The 12436-nt window shown below is 38.6% G+C and overlaps 1 protein-coding gene across 1 annotated transcript; it reads right to left on the bottom strand.

Annotated features, from left to right (window-relative positions):
* Window positions 1-6140: 6140 nt before the first annotated feature.
* On the bottom strand, window positions 6141-10336 carry wfikkn2a (info WAP, follistatin/kazal, immunoglobulin, kunitz and netrin domain containing 2a). The gene is made up of 2 exons (XM_079876781.1): window positions 9970-10336; window positions 6141-8851 (listed from the first exon to the last, which is right to left on the bottom strand). The coding sequence occupies exons 1-2, from the start codon at window positions 10171-10173 to the stop codon at window positions 7337-7339; spliced, it is 1719 nt and encodes a 572-aa protein (XP_079732907.1). The 5' UTR covers window positions 10174-10336; the 3' UTR covers window positions 6141-7336.
* Between the last annotated feature and the right edge of the window lie 2100 nt (window positions 10337-12436).

Genomic DNA, 12436 nt, shown 5'->3' on the forward strand with positions numbered 1-12436 from the left:
CAAATTCAAATAATATTGAATGTGTGTGTGGAGAGGCGCGTTATTTATGATCGCGATGGCTGCTGTGGTCGGTAGAAAGTCAGAGTTATGTGTTAAACGGTAAAGCCAGGCTTCACTTCGGCCTAACAATGCCAGGCCGAACAGACACACATTCTGCCATTTGAATCAATGATGCAGCTGATTTATGCACTCGGTTATGCACTATATTACTCCCTCACTTTTGTTATTACAGTGTACGCGTCTATTTCTTCCCACTTGCTACTGGCTAAAAGTAATTATAGAGCAGGGATGCGATGACGGCCTGAGAAGATCATCCATTTACAATGAGAGGTTTGCCCGCCATCTGTGTGGCATTATAACGAGAGAAAATATCTGTATCTCATGGAAAACAAGCTGGATCAGAGTATTGGCTTATATCATACAAAAACTAACATGCTGAAGGAGCTTTCATGAAAATAACCTTAATGGTCCTAAAAATCGACCTCGTTTTATTCTAAGCAAAACATAATTTCTCACTTTGAATTTGAGGTGGATTGTGATCTTGAAATGTTTTTGGGATGTTTGGTGATATTCGCAGTCATATGACTCCATACTACATTAGATATGTTTAAGACTCTACAATTACGTTCCATTTAATTTCAGGAATCAGATTAGGTGCATCATGCTCTAGATTTCCCACCTTCCACTTCAGCCAGCTTTCTAAATGAAGCTACTGACCCATTAAGCTTGCACATAAATTATTCCTTATTGATGAATTAAGCACCGAAGCAGAGGATTCTTCTGGCAAAAAAAGACTGCAGCATGGTAATTTCCCATTATTCTGCTCACTCACCCACGAGATTGGTTTAAAAACTCGCAAGACATTGATTGTGACAGTGTGAATCATTCATTCATACCTTAATTTGTTCATTCGTCAACTTAATCATTCATTTTTTTTATTTCAAATCAAGATTGCATGTAGTGTCACTGTCAACTCAATATGATAATATGCACTGCATAATTTATGTCAAAGCATATGACAGTGTAACTAACATACAATGACAGTTAATGAGAATACCCTACTCTGGATATAATGCTACAGACACATGGCCATTTATATAAATTACACTAGCACTGGTGCAAGCGCGCCCCCCAGTGGAGGATTCGGTGACCCTGAAAACCTGATCTATTTGCTGGAATTGAAAGCATAACTTTACACAGGACAAACTACAAAACTGATCTCACATCACCTCAGGTTTGAAAATGAACATGGTTTGAATGCATGCATTGCAACTGAACTGACCTCCATTCCAATGCTGACGAATATACGAGACCCCTAAAGTCACATGATGAAGGAAAAAAAATCTCGTCAATTCAATGTCATTGCTTTTGCATTTTCTCGCAAATGTTTTGGGTTCTCCCGAGAAACGTTGCGTTTGCTCGCAATACTTTTGAATGCAAATTTTCTGGGGGGGTATACGCAAAACTTTTATGAGAGAACGCATTGAATTTTTTTTTTCTCCCATCTCATTCCCAAAATATTTCCTTGACCTATTTGTTCTGTCAAGAATTAAGACGTTTTACACAAACCTTAAAGTGCCCCTGTGGTGAAAATCAAGTTTTTAACGTTGTTTATATGTCTTTGTGGTGTTTTAAATATGCTTTAAGACAAACCATGTGCAACCATTGCTAAGTATTTTCTCAATCGCTGGGGTTTCTGACGTCACAAACTACCTTGCAACCAATCAGGATGTGCTGGTGGGTTTTAGCATATCGTCAACTATTCTCTGAAGCAGGGGAGACTCAAGAGAAACCAGGTTATCCCAGTATTTTTTATTTTTTTTTAAATGAAAAATCGGGATTTAGCAATATAGCAGGTGAATGATGTATATTACGATGTTATGATGAACTATATGCCTTTCTCCACTGACGTTCTGAGTTGTTCAAAGCGTTTCTGATTATTGTTAGAAGGCAGGCTGAGATGGCGAATATGGTTTGTGTAACATTAGCAACACATTATTAGCTGTTTGATAACATAGTCAAGAAAAAGGCTAATCATATTATTTACCGTTATTTGTTCGACGTTGTAAAGAGCCATACCATTGTGCAGCGTTTACCTCAGTAAATTGGCCGAGTTAATCTGTGAGCCTGTATGAGTGAATGGAGGCGGGGCTAATTTGCATATTCATGAATTCGCCTATACTAAATGAAGCAAGAGTGTGGAGTTACATTCAAGCTATTTTAAGGCATGAAGAATTTTTTTTTCAGAGGAAAAAAACGTTTTTGGTGATCAAACATGAGTTTTAAGGGATACAATTATTGACTACAGGAGGACTTTAAATATTTCAAATGCACAACAACAAAATGATAACTGGAAGCCATTCACTGAATTAAACATAAACTGTTAAGAGGTCATGATACAACACTATGAAACTGTTTGCATGCTGTACTACATACTGTTTCACATAGTATTTTCTAAAAAATAGTTGGTAATATTTAACCATTATTTAAAAATGAAAGTCACTTAAGAATTAATTATTATCGACAACAACAGCCTGGCAGAAGTATGCAGTATACTAAACAATTAGCAGACCTGTTATTATTCAAATAAATAAGTAAGTAAATGTTAACGCAAGTATATGAATAAAAGAAATATGATAGACAGCAAGTTAATACTCTGTCAGATACATTTAGTTGAAAGTAACTGGTCTTGTTTTTAGATGCTGTACATCAGTTGTCTACTTCTGGGGACTCACACGCATACGGGACGTCACTAGACTCCTGATCGCTGTGGGAACCTCTTCCCGGTATGAATGGGCCATATGCACGCCCACTTCTGCATATGGAATGAAACATTTAATTTGCATAATTTACTTTGAGAAGAAACAATTTCCCCTGTCAAAGCAGAGCACGCAAATCAGTGGACACCAAAGAAAAGTGCCTCCATGAGAGTGACTTCTGAGGCACCAGGAATAAGTAGGCAGGATAAATCTGTAGCAGAAGTACTTGAACACTGTTAAGTGCATGAGGCCCTTCGAGGCGAGACTGCAGGGGTCAAGATGATTCAAATAGATGCTGTTGCAAATCTCATCCTAATAGCAAAAAATCCCATCATCGGATAAATCAGTTAAAAGTCCAATTGCTTTCTACTGAAATTGTACCTGATAGTCCACTATAATGAAGACCATAATAACCCACCACAGATGTCGAGGGGGACAGCTTGTTCCGAATTTTCAGCATCATTACTTCTGTCTTCAGTGTCACATGATCCTTCATAAATCATTCTAATATATGCTGATTCGGTGCTCAAGAAGCATTTATTCTTATAGACTGCTGCAGGGATGACGTATTTTTGTAGACCAACCCAGAAGTTAGCATCACACTGGTTCCCTCGACAAAAACGGAAAAGGATTTTACCATTGGCTTTTGGATTATTGCAGAAAACAAGCTCTGCATGTAATCAACAAACATTTATGATACTTACACGTTTTGTCCTTCAAGATAATTTTAACAAATGAACAAAACTTGTATGAATTTTGAAGCCTAAATATTGCCAGAAATAAAAGCTATAAGGATATAAACGAACGAACTACACCACCGTCGCTCGACTTCAACGACACGACCATCACCTTTTGACAACATTTCATAAAAAATAAAAAATAAATTAAAAATCTCTGAAACTTTGAGTTATAATATTTTGCAAGAGCGTGAGTATAAACACGAGGCTGTGAAAGCGACGTTTAATGTCAACAACCTACTGCAACTGGTTAGCTTTTACAAGACGAGTAAAAGCTTTAAAGACAGTAAAAACTTTAAAAAAATGTGTGGGGTATTACTGATGTGTTTTAATGCTAAAACGTGAAAATATATTACGTTCACCACAGACCTTATATCAGGCTTTTAACCAAAATCCTATTAAAAAAAATATTGGGATATGGGATTCCTGTGGGATGGAACAGGAAATGCTAAAATGCAAACTAATTTCCGGGTTTTGGCCTACAAAAACATGTTATCCCTGCAGCACTTTATTATCAATGTTGAAAACAGATGTGCTGCTTAATAGTTTTATGGAAAGTGAGACATTTTTCAGGATGAATAAAAAGTTGAATAAAAATAAGCAGCATTTATTTGTAATAGAAATCTTGGAAGTACTTTATTTTATGATCCTGTAAAAAAAGTTGCTGCCTTAAATTTTTAAGTAGCTACAATCAACTTGGATGTTTAAGTAATTTCAACTTAAGTTACAGTAAAAAACGAGTTGAATCTTATAATTGCTTAACTTATTTTGATGAGTTAAAGCAATGTAAAAACACATGTTGTCACAACTTATTGATTGTATAATTTTGTACAGCCTTAATACGATGTACTTATAGTAATTATAATAACTGCGTAATAACTAGGTACTAACCATTAACCTACTCCTAAAACTAACCGTAACCCATGTAGTTACCTTATATTACCCAGTATTTTCTTAGGTAAGTTCATTGTAAGTACATGTTCTGCAAAATAAAGTGCAACCGAAATCTATTTTATAAATGTCTTTACTATTAACTTTTGATCAATTCAATTTGTCCTTGCTGAATAAAAGTATTAATTTCTTTAAAAAAAAATCGTACTGACCCCAAACTTTTGAACAGAAGTGTATTTTCTAAAAAGTAATCACTTCCAATGCTGACCAGTAGATGTCAGTGAATCTGCCAAACAATCAAAATATACAATGGCAACAATAGGCCCTAGTTACTACAGTTACTGCCACACTACCATAAACTGTGGTATTATATATAAAACAATCAGCAAAAATAGAAAAGAAAAGGACAGATTTTGTTGACTTCTTACACTGTCTGGAGATTCTGTTAGCATTTAGCTAACAGAAAATTAGCAACCTTACCTGGTAGCTAAGATATTTTGTTGGTTAATATGGTACATTTTAGAAGGACAATTTCACAAGGAAGTCTTTCTTACTGAAAAAAACGTTTTCTAACAGTTTCTTAAATGTTACATAGCCTGCGTTTAAACTTTTATACAAAGCAACTTACAGTGCATTCAGGATATCCAGGATCTCTGGGAATTTAATCTATGATCTTGCTATAGCACCTTGCTTTTCCTATTAAGCTACAGGAAGACATTTTGTGTCGATTACCATTGCAGCATATATCTAAGGAATACAAAAGCAACATGAGAGCAAAAATACTGTGCCATCATCTCTTGTTTGCCTTTGAGTTTGGTTTGGTGATGTAAAGGTCATATTAAACTTATTCTGAGATTGAGATGCTTATCAATAGCTGTAGCCTAACTCCCACGGCTTTAAGGGGGACACGTCCCCTCAAATATTCAGATTAGCGCCCAACTGATACGGTCTTTTCAATGCTTTTCCCCCTCAAATACATGCACTTACAGTGTTGCTCAGTGAACATCCAGCATTCATAACTAACGGTTAAGCAAACTAGAAAACAACAATCTTTCTTTTTTTGCCCATTGAACTTGAGCCTGAGTGCTTCACTTGACACTTGTCAACAGTTTTAATGAAACTTCCCCACTCTACATTCCCAGCATCCACCCCCAAGCCAATCCTACCTCTGATTCTCTCCCTCGCTCTTTTCATTCCTTTCATTAGCCTCTTACGGGGTCATGGATGAGGCCCTGTCAGCCAGCCTGAGGTAGCAGCCATCGGAGGCCCACCCTAGGGAAAAAGCATGTGTTATCCCTCTCCCTCCCATCCAGCTCCAGTCAAAAGTTCAAAGCCGTGTCTTTAAAACAGAGAGTGGTGTGTGTGCTGGCTCCCCTCCCATGCAGGGTCACAGCTTGGCTGGAGTTGGAGCTGGGGAGATGAGAGGGCCGGGCGGCTGGGGGGAGGCGAAGGTTCTCACATGAAAGGTCTGCAGCCGAGGAGAGAGTCCCAGACCTAGACACAACACAAGGGATCAGACTGGCCCCCCACCCCCCTTAGCCGCAACACTTCCCACCAAAGAACAGCTGGAATGTGACCTGTTCCAGAACCAAGGCCAGGACTGACCGACAATAGAATCCATCGGGATTGGGGGGTGGGGCCGCTGTTCTATCATAAAGCATGTCCCCCCTTATCAAAGCTCATTCAAAAACGCCTCATGAAGTCCCACAACCCCAGCTATGCAGAAAGTTTTGCAAGAAAAGGTCCAGGATTTGATTGGAAAAATGTCTTTAATCGGCTCTCTGGTGTATTTCCATAAACGTTTAATACATTTTCAACAGCTCATAAAATAATAGTTATAATCTCATTATATGTTTGCCATTGTATGGTTTGACAAAAAACACGTAACATACTTTGTAAAGCACGTACATAGGACTACCTTTGTTTCAATGTATGGTAGTAATGTAAAAGCATAAATAGACGGAACAAAGTACAACGATTACAGATACGAAAGACTATGAATTATAATAAGGTGCAAGAGTATTTAACATGTCATATTTTTTTTAGTTTTAGAATGACATGGGTTCATAATTAAAGGTGAAGTGTGTAATTTTTGCGGCAAATGAAATTGCAAAATTGACTGTATTCACACAGGTTTCTTAAACACAGACAAACAGAATCCATACATAAGTTTACGGTACTGGATTAGCCAATGTCGCTGTGCCGGGCTGCTCAAACAAATAAGCAATGTGTACCAGGTAATCAACTTACTTAAAATTGCCTCTGCATGTTAAGACGGGGTTTATTCCATCTTCGAAAAAATTACACACTTCAGCTTGAATGAAATCTTCATGGAGTATAAATAAAGTTTTAGGTTAGTAATGTTTAACCACCTGCTTCCACTGAAGATTCATGTTCAGTAACCGCCTGAAAGGCATTTGTTCTGAGACAGGTAGACAGTTTAATAAAAACATCTGTGGATTTTTAGTCAAACTAAAATAACTGGACTCACACTACAACATGTAGATGTAAATAAGGTAATACTTTCGTATGAAATCATCTAGTATATAAGCATGTTTATGTGTCATTCACACAGTGTAATCCACATATTTCATCTCTCTGTGGATAATTCAAGCAGCTTTATGCTGCGGCAGAAGCACAACATATGATCGTAGAAACTACAAGTCAAGTTTGCGAGTGAGTCTGCTTCACGGAGAAAAGCAGGTGAGAGGCAGGCACGTTGGTTTAGGACAGGGGAACCCAAACCTACTCCTGGAGGGACACCCTCCAGCTGAGTTTAGCTCTAGCCTTAATGAAACACACCTGAACCAGCTAATCAAGGTCTTCAGAATCATTACAAACTTACAGGAAAGTGTGTTAGCGTTAAACTCTGCAGGAAAGTAGCCCTCCAGGAGCAGGATTTAACACCCCTGGTTTAGGGCGTCCAGAGATTTAGGTATTGTAAGCGCTTTAGTACTTTGTGCTGCTGAACTCCTTTAAAACATCACAAGTCTTTTTGTTGATAACCTCACGGATTTTGCGAACACGCCGTACACTGGAAGTGGCCACGAAGCTGTCGGGCTGCAGCGCGGCCATGCCGTTGTGAACGTCCCCCATGATGATCATCTGTCCCTCGGCTCTCGTTATGTTCGGACAGGGACAGTTCCAGTCCATGTTGAGCAGAGTCACCTCCAGAGGCTCTTGCCCGAAGAACCGCAGCCCCATCTTCTCATCCTTCAAGATCTCCTCCACCGTGATGAGCGCGTGGCCGGAATCGTGGTCCTCGTTCAACTCCGAAATACGGCCCAAGACCACAAAGTCGCTCTTGCAGAAGCTGGGCACCATCTTCTGCCGGGGTTTGCATGGCTTGCAGTTGTGGGTCTTGGGGAAGGGGCACATCTCCTCACAGGCTTCCTTGCTCTCGAAGTTATTCTCGTTGCCGCCGCAGCCTCCGTAAACAAATGACTGGCATTTCTTGAGCACATGGCTGTAAGCCCAGCGTGGTTTGTAAGCCTTGCAGGGACCTTGTACGCTGGGCAGGGAGCAAGGTGCTGCAAGCTCCGCTCCACAGGACAGCATGCACAATTCGTATGAATCGAAATGGTTTCGGTTTTTGTTGCACTGGCTGTACGTGAAGGTAAAGCAGTTGTTGCGCTTGGCTTCATAGTACCAATTCATACTCTCCTCGCCGCAGTCATCCATATCAGGTGTTTTCAGACACTCTTCAGCAGGTAGGCGTGTGGAATTCATCACCGGCTCCGGTTTGGTCTGCTCCCTAGGGACCACAGAAAGTGGGAAATGGGCTTGCACAGATCCACCCTGGTTCGTGGCAGTGCAGGTGTAGATGCCGGCATCCTGGACCTGGGCATTGTATATGACCAGCTGGGCGATGTTGGTAACCACTATATTTTCTTGCACGTGGTTGGGTCGCATCACAGTGTTCTCTTTACCTTCAATCTGCTTTTCCCATGTAATCGCCGGCTTCGGTTTTCCTGTCACCTCACAGAGGAAGCTGGCCGTTTCGCCAACAAACACAATGTGGTGCGCTGGGTTGCTGACCATGTTGGGACGTTGAACGTCCATGGGAGTGGTCTCAAGATGGGCGGTGGTTGGCCGGGCAGTGGTCTCCGCTGGGGGAGGGCTGGTGTTGGACAAACTAAAGTGGTACCTGCAGGTGACTTCTGTGAGGGTCACACCCCTGGTGCAAGCCTCAGCATCCATATAGCACTTGTTGTAGTATGTCATGCCATCCGAGGCACAGGTGAAATGGGGCTCTCGTCCACAACGGTCCCGGCACTTGCACACTGGCTGTCCGTCCCAGATTTCACACTCCGAACCCTGTTGGGTGCACATGAATTTGTCACAGGTGACCCCTTTGGGCATCCCCATTGGACCTTTCTTGCCCTGAAGGTCCATGTAGCGGGCAGCCACGCAGCTCTTGTGTCCGCAAACATTTGAACAGCATTTCTCGAATGGCTCACAGTCCTGGAGGAACAAAAATGGGATATCACTAGGAATGTGGAAGTTTGTAGAAGTTAATAGCATGACTGATGCTGTTTGATAGTTTTTATTGTTAGCATAGGTTAAAAATGTAAATAAAAAAAATCATGTTTTTCATTCATTTCAAACAATTAGAATTTTTTTTTAATAAAATGTATGCAGATGATTAGGAGTTCAAGCATATTCTTTTTAAATCATTTATAAATTAAGTATTTAAAACATATTGAATTAGACATTTTCTGGTGTCACAGCAACTCAAATGGATTAATAAGGACAGATTTTTGTTGATCTTATAAAAAACATGCTATTTTGTAATGACATGACATCTCTGAATGCTGTAAATCCACCCTTACAAAAATTACCATGGTAACAGCCAAACAGTAAAATTCAAAAATTAATATAAAAATAATATCTCCAGACAGTGTAATTATAATATATAGGCTACATATATCGTATATATATCTTTTTTTAATTTTTTTATAGTGTTAGTCATTTTTCTCCTTAATTTCTTTTTGATGACAGTACTAGCTAAAACCACATTAGCAGCAATAACTGTAAAACTATGGTTTCTTACCATGGTCAATTTAGTAAGATTATAATTTCGATCAAATTTACCATGCTAACCATAAGTGATACTAGAGTTACAGTTCGTGATAAATTAGTAAAACCGTTTTATATTTTCATAATCATTCTGTCTTTGTTTTGTTTCTAATTTCATGTCAGTTGTTGATAATGATGCCATATTAACAGTTTTACTGTAGTTACAATTGTATATCTATATAGCAAATATGCGTCGGCGTGAACTATGATTATCATGGCCAATTTGGCACTATGCTAACTATTGTTTATGGCAAAATAATATAGGTATGTGAGATTACAAATCTAAATTAATACACTGCAAATGAATGAATGAAAATGACCTATATTTAGACAGCTGCTGATGTCACGTTACAGCAGTTTCATTACAGTAGGCTATCTAGAAATAGTAAAACTATTTCTATTTTTTTTTTTTTTTTTTTTTTTCTGTGGTTACATGGTGCATTTATTTTTAATTGCTAGCCATGTGATAGAGAGACGCATAGGAATGGAGCAGCTGGACTCACCTGGTCGGACTCGCACTCGCGCGCGCAGGTGCTCATGGCATCCACCCACAGGTTCGGGTTCATCTCGTTCGGACACATTCCCGCGTGAGAATAAACCACTTTGGACAGAGTCATTGGCATCGCTCTCGCGCGCAAGTCCAAACGCAAGACGCAGAAGTGTCCGAACAAAAACCAAATCCATCTGGGAAACAGCATCCACCACATATCCACACGATAAAGAAAAAAAAGTCCTTTCGAAAAAGGAAACGTTCCAGTGGTCGAAAAGCTACGCAGTCACCGCCAAAACAATGCGTAAAATAGGGCACAAGTAAGTGAGGACCCTGGCTGAAGTGGAGGACGTGTGATCCGTTCAAGAGGTTTGTGGAGTGGAAGAGAGGTCGATCCGCGCGCGACGTTCATCAGTGCTGGGAGATTATAGGTTGCCGGTTCAACCCTATTATTACACATTTCAAACACTTGAAAACGAAGCCTATAGCCACTGTTTTTTATTCAATGTAGCAGTTAAGGGTACACTAACTTCTCGAACGCTTTTGAAATTTAAGACGCAGAGAGGCACCTGCGTGACGCACCAGAACACCTTTTAACCCCTTGCTCATCACCCCCAATTTTGGCAAGTGCTGCATACATGAAATGCCCAAAATAAAAAGGTTACTGCTCATAAGTAATTCTGAATAGAAACATAACACACATACATTTAGAAAGCCAACCCTTGAGAGTTTATAGTTCAAGACTCAAAATTAACCAGACTGTTATTAATATTGAGATATATAAGCTCAAACATATTTTGAACTAAAATAATCTGGGATCACCAGTGATCCCTGTCAGGTAAGGGGTTAACTCTTCACTACCCAATAAGAAGTCTGCTATCTTTGGAATGGCCAACCCAACTGGTGTAATGCGCAGTGCGCACTGAAAACAGCCTACTAATTTTCTGTTGAGCACTATGCAGTACACTGTAAAAAAAAAAAAAAAAAAAAAAAAAAAAAAGTTGCTGCCTTAATCTACTTGGATGTTTAAGTAATTTCAACCTATATTGCATTAATAAATTAGTTGAATCTTGTAAAAGCTAACTTATAAAAATAAAAAAATTGCTTAATTTATTTTGATGAGTTAAAGCAATGTAAAAACATATGTTGTCATAACTTATTGATTATATCATCTTTTTTTTTCTTTTTCTGGGGTTCTGGTGTTTTTGAAAGAAGTCTGGTCTGCTAGCAAGGCTGCATTTATTTGATTGAAAATATGAAAATTAAACGTAATTTATGTCAAAGCTGAACTTTCATCATCATTACTCCGGTCTTCGGTGTCACATGATCTGTCAGAAATCATTCTAATATGATGATTTGATGCTCAAGAAACATTTCTCATTATTATCAATGTTGAAAATATTTTCTTTAATGTTTCATTTTCTTTTTCTCATTATTCTTTAAAAGGTTCAATCATTTATTTAATTTAATTAAAATGCAATTGAAATATAAATCTTTTGTAACATTTCATGTCTTTACTGTGCATTTTGATCAATTAAATGCTGAATAAAATCATTTACTTTAAAAAAATTTTTTTGCTTTCTTACTGACCCCAAACTTCTGAAAGGCAGTGTACTTACTATATTTGGTAGTATAATAATTTAAACATACATAAAGAATCAGTCTCACAATGATTTCATACACACATTATTTACTAAGGGTACGTTTTGGCTACAAGACAAAGATGTACTAAAAAGGGAAATGTTTTTCCTTTGCGTTTTTTGCACACAAGCGACAATATTGTCAAAGCGATCTGGACATAGATCTGAGAAATCAACTAAAAAAGCGCTGTATTATTCATGCCAGGCCAGTAGGTGGCGATATCACTTTGTAAAGAAACACTACATGTGCGCGACCTCACCTGAGGGTACAGGGTGGAGGTCATGTGGTTCAAACATACAACCAATGCTGTCACCAGACTTCATATGAAACGGTCATACAATGGTTTTTCCTCTCCCCATATTTTTAGTCGTTCAATTTGTAGCCCATCAACATAGCAGATACTTAAATAGTTCAAAATGATTAAAGAAATTAAATGATTAAACATATAAGACAACGTTAAAGTAGTCTATGAGCTCTGACTGGAAAAACCCAAAATGTCCGCCTTACACAGGAACAACATTATGACTTGCATTTAATAGAAACTCTGTGTTCAGAACATGAAGCGATATTCCTATGGTTTGCTAGTTTAACCTAACTGACCTGGACTTTAAATCACTTTAATTACTTACAGAATGCGAGCTTTTGTAAAAAAGAATATAATGTGACTGATTTCACAAGATTTTGAGAACACACTACATGACAGAAATGAGCAGCTGTCTCCATTTTATGTCACGGAAACATGTACCACCTGCAGTAAATCAATACACTGCAATAGAGCAGTGATTCAATGGGGCTTCTACTTCAGATGAATCTATTGTGTGAACTTATGAGCTTTCTGA

The sequence above is a fragment of the Squalius cephalus genome, assembly GCF_949319135.1.
Source record: "Squalius cephalus genome assembly, chromosome: 1".
Taxonomy (NCBI): domain Eukaryota; kingdom Metazoa; phylum Chordata; class Actinopteri; order Cypriniformes; family Leuciscidae; genus Squalius; species Squalius cephalus.

Bases quoted from the DNA above. Each gene is read 5' to 3' on its own strand.
- wfikkn2a (XM_079876781.1), bottom strand. From the start codon at position 10,173: ATGTGGTGGATGCTGTTTCCCAGATGGATTTGGTTTTTGTTCGGACAC. The intron at 8,852-9,969 runs GTGAGTCCAGCT...TTGTTCCTCCAG, and splicing joins GCGAGTGCGAGTCCGACCAG to GACTGTGAGCCATTCGAGAA.